This window comes from Sciurus vulgaris, assembly GCF_902686455.1.
Source record: "Sciurus vulgaris genome assembly, chromosome: 3".
In the NCBI taxonomy this organism is placed as follows: domain Eukaryota; kingdom Metazoa; phylum Chordata; class Mammalia; order Rodentia; family Sciuridae; genus Sciurus; species Sciurus vulgaris.
The window spans coordinates 70,832,080-70,846,159 of NC_136463.1; the positions used below are offsets into that span (position 1 = coordinate 70,832,080).

The 14,080-nt window shown below is 44.1% G+C and overlaps 1 protein-coding gene across 1 annotated transcript; it reads left to right on the forward strand.

Annotated features, from left to right (window-relative positions):
* Nucleotides 1-65: 65 nt before the first annotated feature.
* On the forward strand, nucleotides 66-6,298 carry LOC306658091 (U3 small nucleolar ribonucleoprotein IMP4). The gene is made up of 9 exons (XM_079134802.1): nucleotides 66-708; nucleotides 816-924; nucleotides 2,020-2,103; nucleotides 2,704-2,813; nucleotides 2,894-3,026; nucleotides 3,107-3,261; nucleotides 3,336-3,430; nucleotides 3,541-3,614; nucleotides 3,700-6,298. The coding sequence occupies exons 1-9, from the start codon at nucleotides 706-708 to the stop codon at nucleotides 3,810-3,812; spliced, it is 876 nt and encodes a 291-aa protein (XP_078990928.1). The 5' UTR covers nucleotides 66-705; the 3' UTR covers nucleotides 3,813-6,298.
* The last annotated feature ends 7,782 nt before the right edge of the window (nucleotides 6,299-14,080 follow it).

Genomic DNA, 14,080 nt, shown 5'->3' on the forward strand with positions numbered 1-14,080 from the left:
CCCTGAGATGCGTTCCCCGTAGTAGCCCGGATGCCAACGGTCTCGAGGTGGCGACTGACCCCCTTTAACTGCAAGCACGCTCCTGGAAAGAGCGCTGATGAATTGGTATCTCTGCCTAGCGCCTCAAGCGAGTCGGCCAACCGGACTGCGAGGGATAAAGGTGGTTCTGAATCGCTTCGAGAAGCGGATGAACTTTAAAAGTCGTACTACCGCTAAGGCAATGTAAAAAGGCGAAGTTGTATGGCAACCATTTTGATTAAGGGAGCAGGGGCTTTAAACTTAGTGCCAGAAGCTCTAGAGCCCACCTATATAACCCAACTACTCAGTCATCCGTCTTGCCCCTTTTACAGTTGGTGGACTGTTTTCAGCTGCAATTATGACTGTTTTAGCGGTTCGTCGTTTTAAAACCAGGCGTCGTGCACCGACGTATCGGGTAGTAAAGTCGTGAGCAGACATCTTTATTAACGTCAGTAGCAAGCATCCTGTCTCCAGTTTATTGGTTGCTCCAGCGAGCTCGGAATGCCATTTTGACCAATCGCCTTGCGACGCCTTCCACTCTTCAGCCATCTTAACATCGGGCATTCTTCGACAGCCGAAGACTCTGACGAAGCCATTAGCGACCCTTTTGGTTGAGGGCGGAAGCAAAGGCTGCGTCCCGCCGACCACACCCACAGGTTCTTCAGTCACGTGGAAGCGGCGTTCAGGATGGTAAGAGGGATGTTCTAACTCCCGTTTTAGGGGTGGGGGACTCGCGGAGGGGTGCGGTTAAGGTCCTTCGGGCTCGGGGGCAAGTAGTGTAACCTGGTGTTTCCCAGCTGCGCCGCGAGGCTCGCATGCGCCGCGAATACCTGTACCGAAAGGCCCGCGAGGATGCCCAGCGATCTGCCCAGGAGAAGAAGGAGAAAGTTCGGCGAGCGCTCGAAGGTACGGCCGCCCAGCCCCTGCAGTGCAAGCGAGCCATTCAAAGACCTTGTAATCTAGCCGTATAAAACAAAATACTAGTATGTTTGTGCTAGTGTGGACGAACATCTTTTCAATATTTACTGTCCGCTTTACTTAGGGCTTCCTGCCGGTTTGTGAATGTTCTTTCCATGTTAATTGTCATTTTCTGCTGAACCAGCTTATTAACTTTATTTCCAGTGCACTAGTTCTTTCCAAGTTTTAGATTTTTTATATGGTCTTATAAATTATCCCCCCTTCGTGTTCTTACTCCCTTTAATACTGCGTTACAAGAATCTTAATCTTTTAGCCCTGTAAGGATTTCCTCTTCCATGTGCAAATGCACCTCCAGGGCAAGCTGGAGAGCAGAGCTAGGCACACAGGTATTCTCAGGTTTCGTTCTGTATACCAGAGTTGGTGGTGGGAGAGACTACACAGCCCAGTCCCCTGCCAGCCCTGCTTCAGTCCACAAAGGAAATCTCTGGCCCAAAGCCAGCTGAGGCATTTTCTGCATTATGATTAGTGGATTTCTTGTTTAAGAGCTTTAGAGTTGCTGGCCTACCTTCCTACATGAAAAAGTTTGTGTTTCTTTAAAAAATCAATTCTAAGCTGGGGATGTGCCTTAGTAGTAGAGCACTTTCCTTATATGCATAAATTCCTGAGTTGGATGCCTAGCACCACAAAAAAAAAAAAAAAGTAATAATAATTTTGTTTGTTTTCATTGCTTGGGATAGAACTGAGTACTTCATTCATCCTACTGCTGAACTGTACCCCCAGCCCTAAAAAATTAATTTTTTAAATTTTCATCTGACTGTATGCTTGTGATGAAATATTCTAGAAATCTTTTAAGACATGAGATTCAAGAGTCATAGAAAATGAAGTTCCTAGTGACCACAAATTGGCAAGTAGACCAACTTGTTGCTTCTCTTTCTCCCAATAATCCTGAATTGTCTCTGCTCAGAAAGGAGTGACTTTTTTTTTTTTTAATCAAATTTGTACAATCCTGTAAGCTGCAGAATGTGGTATAAAATGAGAGCTTCCTTGCTTATGTCTTACTCAGGCCCTGTTTTTCCCCCACAGAAAACCGCCTGATTCCCACTGAGTTACGCCGGGAGGCTTTGGCCTTACAGGGGTCCCTGGAGTTTGATGATGCCGGTGGTGAAGGTGACTACACAGCACAGTCCTCCTAACACTGAACCAGCTCCTCTGCCCACTAGCCTCCCTGCCTTCCTCAGACACACTGGGGACTTTCCCACTTAAGAAGAGTTTCCATGGCAATTGCTCCTGGAACTGTCCCCCAGGTACCCTTTTGTTTGCATAAATGGCACTGTAAGGGGCTTTCCCTGAGTCCTTCCAGTTCCATTTATACAACATAGTAGTGGTCCACTTGTGTTCTGCTTTCTAATTGTCTCACCCACTGGAATGTGTGCCAGCTCAGGAGAGTGTCCCTAACACTCAACATAACATTGGCACCCCAATATTTCAGGCATTGTATCATTCAAAAAACAAGAAAGGAATCACAAACATTTCCGATGTTTATTGTGAGGCAGAGGAGTCTGTCAATAGAATCCCAACTTTTACAAACATGGAAGAGTCCATCCCTCAGTTGCACTTGTGCTTGGTAGCTAGTAACCACCCTCTTAGCTCTTGTGGGTGTGCTGCATTCCCATCGTTGAAGATTTCTCAGAGAGAGTTACCTGTTCCCAAGTTAGCAGTTTACTTCCAAGACAATGTTGAATTCTTGCCCCTCCATACTTTTAACAGGTGTGACCAGTCATGTAGATGATGAATATCGATGGGCTGGGGTTGAGGATCCCAAGGTCATGATCACTACCTCCCGGGATCCCAGTTCCCGCCTGAAGATGTTTGCAAAGGTATTGGTGGGCAGGAAGCAAGTGGGTACACCTAAGACTAGCAGCCCCAATCTTGATGGGACTCTGTGATCCATGTGCAGGAGCTAAAGCTTGTGTTCCCGGGTGCCCAACGCATGAATCGAGGCCGACATGAGGTGGGGGCCCTAGTGCGAGCCTGTAAAGCCAATGGGGTCACCGACCTCCTGGTTGTCCATGAGCACCGAGGCACACCTGGTGAGGCTGGTGGGAGGGAGAGGGGATGGAGGTCTCTTGAGGGCAGATGGGGTCTCTGACAGCCTACTTGACCTCCACAGTGGGGCTTATCATAAGCCACCTCCCGTTTGGCCCTACTGCATACTTCACACTGTGCAATGTGGTTATGAGACATGACATCCCTGACCTGGACACTGTGTCAGAGGCCAAACCTCACCTCATCACACATGGCTTCACCTCTCGATTGGGCAAGCGGGTAAGTGTAGGGGCCTTGGGGAAAGAATTGGGGACCAGGCCAGGTATTTGCTGCTTTCCTTCCTTGTACTCCAGGTTTCAGACATCCTCCGGTACCTGTTCCCTGTGCCCAAAGATGACAGCCACCGGGTCATCACCTTTGCAAACCAGGATGATTACATCTCATTCCGGTGGGTCTTTGGGCTGGGCCTGGATTGGCATGTGCCTCTGTGTCCTTCATACTACTGTAGCTGACACACACATTTTCCAGCTCACACTCCTGCCATATCATTTTCCTCAGGCACCACATTTACAAGAAGGTGGACCATCGCAATGTGGAGCTGACTGAGGTTGGGCCTCGATTTGAGCTGAAGTGTGAGTTTGGGGTTTTATCCCACATTAGGAGGTAAAGGAGGAGAGGCTGGTGTGCAGGTGATGATCTCCCTGTTCCTCTATCCAGTGTATATGATTCGCCTGGGCACGCTGGAGCAGGAGGCCACAGCAGATGTGGAGTGGCGCTGGCACCCCTATACCAACACTGCACGCAAGAGAGTCTTTCTGAGCACCGAGTGAGCATGCTCTCCAGTCAGGATATAGACTTGGAACCTGGGAGAGGGGTTTGTTCCAGATGGACCCTTGAGATCAGGTGTGGGACTATGGTAGGCTGGAGGGTCCAAAATAAACTCTTTGTATCACACCTCCCACCTATCTCTGACTAGTCAGGATGGGCATACTGTCAGGCTAAGCCTGAAAGGTAAAGCCCTTGGAGTCTCCTTGGGTAGGGGATCTGATGGTTGTTGGATGGACTCAGGCTTTATATCAACAAGGGGGTTAACATGATCTTGTCTGAGAGGTTGGGTGTGGCTATCTCCTTGGGAGTTGGGCCCTGTGAGTGCTATAGAATGGTAGCTGAGTGAGACATTGTCACTGGTGACAAACTCCATGTGAGCATTGAACCTGATTAGAGGGCCTAGGCTGGGCTCAGTGTTAAACAGGATCCCCTCCCCTGCCCCATTCAGGTGGGTGCACCTTCCCTCCATTGACTGGAAACAGTGATACCAATGGGCCACTTCCAGTTCTCCCATGGGAAGGTTATCAGGTGTCACATGGGGAGGGTCAGTGCAGTGCTGGGAGGTAAGGTTTCCTCATTGGCTTCTCCCAGTTTATGATCTCTCTGTGCCCCCATTCCCTTTCCGTACCCAAGGGCCCTGATTTTAAGCAGACTTGTCAAGATCCTGCAGAATGCACTTGAGTTTAATGAGAGGAGAGGAATAACAATAAGAAATTTCTCAGGCAGGTGGGAGAGGCCTGTGAGGAAATATGGGAAATATGTCAGGCAGGGCAGGACAAAAGTGGGGGTGTGGTTCTTCATGACTTTCCTAAAAGCTGAGTGATGGGGTGAGGTAGCAGACACTATCTGGATAACTGTGCCAAGGCCCTGACACCCAGTGAGAAAGGGGACCTCAGAAGTGGGGGTGGGGTACCAACTTAGGCCAGTGTTTGGGGCAAGACTGATGGGACCTTGAGGGACCCCTGCAGCTTAGCCTCACTTACAGAATCCAATTCCTTCTACTAGACCTCTGCCACTTTGCCACAGCTTCACTGCATCCTGAGGAATATGTCATTGAGTTTTGTCAGTTGTAGAGATTGCAAAACACATAGAAGAGTAGAAAAATGTGTTGTTCTGCATTCATTTTCTTTGGCTGCCATGACAAAATACAACAGACCAGGTGGCTTAAACAACAGAAAATTATTCCCTCACAATTCTGAAGGCCAAAGTCCAAGATCAAAGTGTCAGCTTCCTCCAAGACTCTAGCAGGGGTTCTAAGGGAATGGCGGGGATCCTTTACTTGGTCTTTAGCTTCTGGTGGTTGCCAAGCAATTCTTGGCATGTGGTTGCATCACTTCATTGTTAGCCAGCATCTTCACATGCTTCCTCCTTTTTCTTTGTCGAGTCTCTGTCTCTCTAATAAGGACCTATGTCATGGGTTTAGAGGCCAGGGGATGACCTGGGTTAATATCTGCATTTCAAGATTCTACACTTAATTACATCTGCAAAGACTCTTTAAAAATAGTCATATTAACAGGTTCTAGGAATTAGGATGTGGGATATTTTTTGTGGTGCTGGCCACCACGCTACCATTGCATGTCCCCATAATTCATCTGGTTTTCAACTTTGGACCTTTCCCTAGCACACACACAACCATCCCAGGTTTGTCCAAGGATACCCCCTGCTGTGGCCCCATCCACTCCAGTTTCCCCAATACAAGGCAGGTTTTTTTTTTCCTTCCCACATTTTTTATTGGTGCATTTTAGTTGTGCATAATAGTGGGATTTTTGTTATATATTTCTGCATGCACATGGTATAACAATGCAATTTGGCTAATATCACTTCCCAGCCCTTTCTTCCCTCCCTTCCTTCCCTCCCATCCCCGTTACTTTTCCTCTACATTTCCCTCTGATTTTCATGAGATCTGCCCCCATCTTCCTTTTTCCTATCTTGCTTCCACATCTGGGAGAAAACATCCAACCCTTCATTTTCTGAGTTTGGCTTATTTCACTTAACATGATGGTCTCTAGTTCTGTCCATTTTACTGCAAATCACATAATTTTATTTTTCTTTACAACTGAATAAAATTCCATTGTGTATACATACCACATTGTCTTTTTATCCATTCATCCATTCATGGACTCCAAGACTGGTTCCATAGTTTGGCTGTTATGAATTGTGCTGCTATAAACATGGGTGTGCTTGTATCACTGTAGTATGGTGACTTTTTAATTCTTCTAGATAAATACCAAGGAATGGTATAGCTGGGTTGTACAGTGGTTCCTTGTCTAGTCTTTTGAGGAACCTCCATACTGATTTCCAAGGGATTGTACTAGTTTATAATCCCACCAGTAATGTTAAAGTGTTCTTTCTCCACACCCTCTCCAGCATTTATTGTTTGTATTTTGATTAATGCCATTCTGACTGGTACTTGCATTTCCCTAATTGCCAGTGATGAACATTTTTTCATGTATTTGTTGACCATTTGTATGTCTTCTTTTGAGAAGTGTCTTTTTAACTTGTGTGATTATTAGACTCAGATTATATTTTTGGTGTGAAGTTTTTTTCAGTTTTTAATATATTCTAGATATTAATATAAATATAGCTGTCAAAAGAATAGCTAGCAAACCCTATGCTATGGGTTCTCTGCATTACTAATTGTTTCCTTTACTGTACAAAAACTTTTTAATTTGATGCCATCCATTTGTTAACTTTTGGCATTGTTTCCTGAGTTGTAGGGGTCCTCTTGAGAAAGTCATTGTCTGTGCCTCTATGCTGAAGTGTTGACGCTAGGTTTTCTTCTTGGACTAAAGGTCTTTGATTCATTTTGCATTGAGTTTTGTGCAGAGCGAGAGATAAGGGTCTTCCTTCTTATACATATAAATAACCAGTTTTCCCAGTGTCATTTGTTAAAAGGCTGTCTTCAGTGTATGATTTTGGCACCTTAGTGAAGGATCAGATGATTGTAGATGTGTGTGTTTCTGTGTCTTCTTTTCTATACTGTTGGTCTATATGTCTGTTTTTATGCCAGTACCATGGAATTTTTGTTACTATATAGCTCTGTAGTGTAATTTGAAGTCCGTTATTGTGACGCCTCCAGCGTTATATTTTTGGCTTAGAATTGCTTTGGCTATTCTGGGTCTTTAATTTTTCCAAATGAATATTGGGACTGTTTTTCCTAGTTCTCTGAAGAATGTCATTAGTATTTTGATGGGAATTACATTGAATCTGTATATTGCTTTGGGTAGTGTGAACAGGGCAGGTTCTTAGTTAATGGTGATTTGGTTTTGGTTTTGGTTTTTAAGGGACAGGTTCTCACTTTTTTGCCCAGGCTGTCCCCAAATTCTGAATGGCTTTCAACCACCACTGATAAACTGGCATGTCTCCAACTAGAACTTTTTACTTTTTATAGGTAGATATCTCAAGGAAGTTTAAAAGAGACTTGTCAACATTGCAATGAATGGACCTAATTTGGTTCCTAGTTCAGACAGATGTACCATAATCATGGAAACCTGAATACTAACTGGACATGGGATGATTTAAAGGAATAACCTGGTAATTTTAGATGTGACAATGATATTGTAGTTTTTATTAAGCACTTACCTTTTAGAGATAAATATGGAAATATTTATGGATATAAAGGTGTAAAATCTGTGATTTGCTTCAAAAGTTCAGTGGTGGAGTGGATATAAGTAGCAGTTGGGGCTTTGAAAGCAACATTGAGATATTAACTCAGACTCACTGTACCATACTCTCTTCTCTAGCATTTGAAATTTTCCACAACTAATAGACTTAATCAGCCAATGCAGAGGTGAGCAGTTGTTTATATAGAGAAAGTGAACATGTGGTAACAGAATGCCACAATACACACAGGTGGCCAGTGAGGAATTTTTTTTTTTTCCCATTAATACCTGTTGTGTTCAGAATCTTATTTATTTTTAATAGTGGAAAACACCATATAAAAATAGCCATTTTAACCATTTTTAAGTATACAATTCAGTAGTGTTAGTACATTTAAATCATGAACCAATATCCAGAACTCTCTTCATGTTGCCATTAGGTGTTTGAAAAGATGCACTACCTCAGTCATAATTAAAGAAGTGCAAAATCAGCTGGGGAAACGTGATGCTTGGAGGTGTGATAACACCCAGCGCGGACTTGGGGAGCAAGTACTCACATTGGCTAATGGTGGTCATGGAACAAGCACAACCTCTACTACCTTTTAAAGACATAATTCCACTTGTAGGAATTTATTCTTCATATACACTTGCATACATATGCATAGAGGTTTCTTCAGTGATGTTCCTGAAACATTGCTTATCATAATAAAAGTAGGAAACCACCTGATGAAAAGGAGGCAGATCCACATGCACTTGAAAGCCCAGACAACTTGTGGCATCCTAATGTTATCATTAGAGGGAAAGACGTCAAGGTTCAGAATTGTGTGCAGAACATGATCCCTCTGGTTAAAAAGGAAAAAAAAAAAAAAAAAAAAAACTGCCAGGCAAAAAATATATGTACAAATTGATAAGCACTGCATGGTGGTGCATGCCTGTCCTCCTAGCAGCTTGGGAGGCTGGGGCAGGAGGATCGTGAATTCAGTTATCTCAGCAACTCAGTGAGACCCTGTCTCAAAATATAAATTAAACAGGGACTGCAGACATGGGTCAGTGGTTAGGCACCCCTGGGTTTTAGTCTCCCCAGTACCAATTAAAATATGTGTACTACTGTACACACCTCCTCCTATCTCTTATTCTTGGTCAACAGGGGTGCATACAATGAGATGTTTTAGAAAAGAGAAAAACCATACATAATTTTTGTTATGCTTTAATTGTCGTCAGTCTTTTACTATCCCTAATTTATAAACTAAACTATTACAGGTATGTAAAGGAAAAAGTATATATGGTGTTCAGTACTATCTGGGGTTTCAGGCATCCAGTGAGGGTCTTGGAATGTATTTACTTTGGATAAGGGAGAAACAGCTATATATCATGAATAGAATGTGTCTGACCAGCTACTTGAAAAAGCTAATAGTAATAACCTGTGAAGCATAGGGCTGAATTTGAAAGTAGAGGGACTAGGAAGGTGGTTTATTTTTCGCCATGCACAGTAATGTATGTTTTCAGATGTGTCACTTTTACACTTCAAACTCAGAGAAAAAAAATCTAGGTGCCCCCCCACACTCCAAAGAAAATCAGGCGTATAACTCCAGAGGCAGCTCATTCTAGTCAGTAAGTGTTTTCCCACAATAACAAAAGAGTCCCCTCCTAATTGGATGCCCAGTGCATCAGCAAGGTACCCATCCTTCTGGAGATAATGTAGTTCATACACAAGTGGAAGGCCCTTCCTACGTCTGCACACTGAGAGCCTATCACAACGTTTCACACCATGCTTCTTTAATATCTACCTCAAGAACTTTCTCAGTGCCACATCTAAAAGTGGGAGAAAACACACCATCTATCTGATAAAGGGTTATTACACTAGTTCAGTTTGTGCTGCTATAACACCACAAACTGGATCATTTGTTAATGCTCACAGACCTGGAGGCTGGGAAGTCCCAGATCATGGTGTCAGCAGATTCAGTGTCTGAGAGCCTACTTCCTGGCTAATAGATGGCACCTTCTAGTTGTGTCCCCACAGGGTGGAAGGTGTGAACAAGCTCGCTCACACCTCTTTCCTAAGGGCACTAATCCCATTCATGAGTGTAGAACCCTCACGATCTGATATCCTCCCAGGGCCCAACTCCTAAAAACAAGACCTTGGGGGTTAGGTTTCAGAGAAACTCAAATGACTCAACAGCAAGGAAACAAATACCTAACTTCTAAAAAATGTCAAAGGACATGAACAGACATTTCTTGAAAGATATAAATGACCAAAGGGTATATGAAAAAATGCTTAATGCTACTGATCATCAGGGAAATGCAAATGAAAACCACAATGAGATGTCACTTCACATCTGTTAGGATAATTACATTTTTAAAAAAATTGACAAGGATGTAGAGAAAAAAGAACTCCTGTGCACTGTTGGTGGAAATGGAAACTGGGACAGCCTTCATGGAAATCAGGATGGTAGTTCCTCAAGATATTAAAACTAGAACTACCATACCACCCGGCAGTCCCACTTCTGGGTATACACCCAAAGAAAATGAAATCTGTATCTGGAAGAGGTTATCTCATGTTCATTGCAGCATTATGCATAACAGCCAAGATACAGAAATGAGTCCATTCCTGGACAAATGAATAAGGAAAATGTGGAATATACATACCACACATAAAAACGAAAGAAACCCTGTCATTTCCAACACTGATGAACTTCAAGGGCATCATACCAAGTCAAATAAGCTAAACACAGAAGATCAAATACTGCATAATGTCACTTACAGCTGGGCAGCACAGTGTACACCTGTAGTTCTGGCTACTCTGGAGGCTGGAGCAGGAGGATCTCTTGGTTCAAGACCATCCTGGTCAACAAACATCAAGACTCCAACTCAAAAGAACTACACCTGTCATTTCAGAAAAAAAAAAAAAGTATGTCACTTACCAAAAATCACAAACTGGTTGCCAGGGACTAAGGGAAGGTAGAAATGGGGGAGGTATTAGTTAAATGTAATGATGTTTTAGTTATTCAACTTAAACTAAGTCCTAGAGATCTATTGTATAGCAAAGTACTAGCAGTTAACAGTATTGTATGTTTAAAAATATGGGAGGATTACAAAATAATAATAGGATGGGAGGAAACATTTGAAGGTGGTGAGTATCTTTACAGCATAGATTGTGGTAATGATTTCACAAGTATACACATTTCCAAACTCACCAAGTTGTATACTAAAATGTACATGGATATTTTTAAAAACATTATATCCTACTTTGGTATACCCTAATTTGTACAACTGTACCCGTTTGTGGGCACCTCCAAAGTTTCCCTTTTGCTGCTATGAACCATGATGCTCACTGAGCAGCCAGTGGAATGATTCCCTTGTGCCCATTACTAGCACTCTAATGAATCAAAGAGATGATGTGTAGCAGTGCTATTAGGACTAATACAAGATTTTCCTCTTAAGTTCTTCACCTCTTATAAGTTCAATAACCCATGTTTTTACCAACCATGTTTTAACTTTCTCTGCTGATGTGATAGATCAAGACAGTCGCAGGTTACGAACTTCTGAAACTAAATATCAAAAGTCTTAAGGGCATGTTCTTGGATCAGAAATTTTCCTTCTAGTATGTGTCCTAGGAAAGAACATAGGATGGGGGTGGTAAGGTCTTCATTGCAGCCAGTTTAGTGGGACATGGGCTTCCACCTAAGTGCACTTAACATAATTCTTCAACTTCTACTGTTCTTTGGGGGGGGGCGGGCAGGCCAGGGTCACAGGCACCTGGCCAACTCCATAGTTCAGAGGCCCCAGGGGTGCTGCCAGTGACAATGTGGGAGTATTTGTTTGCCTGTTCCTCTAAGAGAACTATCTGGGGTCTGCCCTAGAAAGGTGGCCAGTATAGGGAGAACTTGGGATGTGCAGTTTCAGGATTTCATTTTTTTGAGATGGGGAGAAGACATGCCCCCCCCCCCCATTCCCAAGGATTTTCTCCCATTTCCTGAAGCTAAATTGCAGGACAGGTCCTAAGGGCAGAACTCCTATCTTCATAAAGAGCTAGGGCCTGGGAGTTTTGGCAGTGAGTCCAACAAGATAGGATGACTTTCTCCTTGGTCTGTATTCCCACACCTGGAGCTGTTGATACCTTTCCCAGGGAGGGTCCAGGAGGGATCCTTGATTCACAATACTGAAAATGAACCTCTGAGGAGATTTCAAGAAGCCTAGCAAAAACTACAAAATATAAGTTGGGCTCCTGCTAGCATTGTGCAGGTGTAGCTGAGCACCCACCAGCTGGTATCAGGAAACAGGAGGACCACCTGCAGCAGCAAGTCCAGTTGCAAGAACACTGTACTACTCCGGGAGAAGGGAGAGGTGGGGTTGGCCAAGGCTGCTGGTCAAGGTCTCTGGAATCTTACCATCCCACAAACCCAACCTGAGATGAGCAGAGAGCAGACCAGGAACATTGGGATGCTGGAGGAGGTATAGAGGGACAATTAGACATCAAGAAGGCTGATGGATTGAACAAGAAGTGAGGGTGGACTTCTGACCAGAAAGGACAGACCCCCAACCCAGCTGGTACACAAGTGTGGCCTTAGCCACTTAAAAGTTCAAGGCCACGGAGCAGTTTTTGGCTAGTCTCTCAGATCAGCCAGATAGGCAGAAAGATATCTCAATAGAAAATTACTATCCAACCAACCAGGCAGAATCCTAGAGAAACAGACTCCCAGCTGGGCAGATGGCCAAACAAATGGGCAGATTCCTGGGCAGGTGGGGGGAAAAAGTCAACCAGACATCCAGATAGACCTGTGACCATAAAGAAATATGGACCACCTCTCCCCAGCTTATTGAAATGTGGACCCCAGTCAAGCAGAAGACAAAACCCTTCCCCTCAATTGGACAAAAATTTTATCTCAGTAAAGATTTGACTCACCCAGTAGGCCTTCAGCTAGATAGAAAGACTTACTCTCTACCAGTAAGATAGACATCAACCTATGAGTATGATACCCTCAGCCGGATCCAACTGTCTGGACAGTCAGATCCTGCCAAGCCTACCCAATCAGGTAAATAGACTTACCTCCTATTTGAACAGAAAATCCCTAACTAGCCAGCAGTCACTGTCAGCCTTCCTGCCCTTTGCTTACCACCATAGACATACCTATAACCCCTCATTGTTGCCACTGCTCCCAAGTACCACCCAGTCTTCAGTGACCACTGATCTCTGGTGACATCTATCACCACAGTCCAGAGACCTGTCGTGATACCTCAGTTACTCACCCATAGAATAACTGCTTATAGCAACCAAAAGGATTCAGGGACTCAAGCCTCCATGAGTCCCCCAGCAAGTCCCTTGTTTTCTACAAGTTCACAATATTGCATCCCACCCCCAAGACCAACAACCAGTGCCCACCCACCAAACCAGTGATTCCACTGGCATTCACTAATACTGAGCAGGAGCTGTCCATCACTTCCCTAACTTCTGAATCCTCAGTAATTAATACCCCACATCCCAATGGTCCCTCAATTACTTTCACTGATAGGCACCTTCTTGCCTCAAATAAACCACTGACCTCCTGGTGATTTTGATTAACATCCAATGATGATCGTACAATACTCAAAAGATGGAACTGCTAAATAAACACTGACTGGAGGGGTCCCACAGTGACCCCACAAGAAGCAAAACATGTCCAGTTGTTTGATGACTCACTTTGATTTCTCACTTAAACCAGAGCCAGCAAACTAAAAGTCTACAGACCCCCCAAAAATGTAAAATTGTGACATGAAAATCATGAAATTCAAGGTCCAGCGGCCAAGTTTTATTGGAATACAGCCACACTCATTTGTTTGTATATCTTGACTGCTTTCATAGCAGAGGGAAGTAGCTGGGACAAGAGAACAGAGAAAACAAAGCCAAAGCCACTTCCTATCTGGCCTTTTTAAAGTTTGCTAATCCCTGAGGATAGGAGGGAAAACTGGTATTGGGGAATGAGAATGATCTGTGTATATAGGAATATGGCACAATGAATCCCCACTATTATACATAATGTACCAATTAAAAATGTTTGTCCATCCCTGACAAACGATGTGTAATGAAATAACCCTGTTGACCTTTCAGTGACGTAAAGCATACCTCCAGTCCCCAGTTACCCTTTGACACTTCGACCACTTCAAACTGACCTCCACTGATACCCACTCCAATGACTCCCCTCGAAATTCTTCCGGACCCCAAGGACACCTGGTGCTAACCCGTCTACCCAAGTCTGTTCTTGGCGGATTCCTTGCCACCCAGCCACTCTCCTGCCTACACTCCAAGACCTAGGAAACGGGGACAGAAGCTGTCTCCAACTTCCCGTACATTTTCAGATGTGGGGACAGGAAAAGCAGCTCTTTTAAAAGGGCTGAGAACTGCTGTCCTCTGGAACACATTTCCAACGCCTCAATTCTGTTCCCCTGGCAGGTTTGTGCGGGTCGAAATCTTCAAGTTAGAACTGGATCCTTGTGTCCTCCAGCCCTTTCCAGTCGGTCTGGCTGGGAATAGGGGAAACCTCAGGAAATACAGATATAGAAACTTCCACCTCCACTCGCTTTTTCCCAAAGCACCGATGACCTGATATTTTTCCTCATGGTCGCCCCACCCAGACATTCTTTGGACCCAGTTGCAGCACGCTGCGCGGGACGCCCCATGCTAAAGTTCCCTGGGG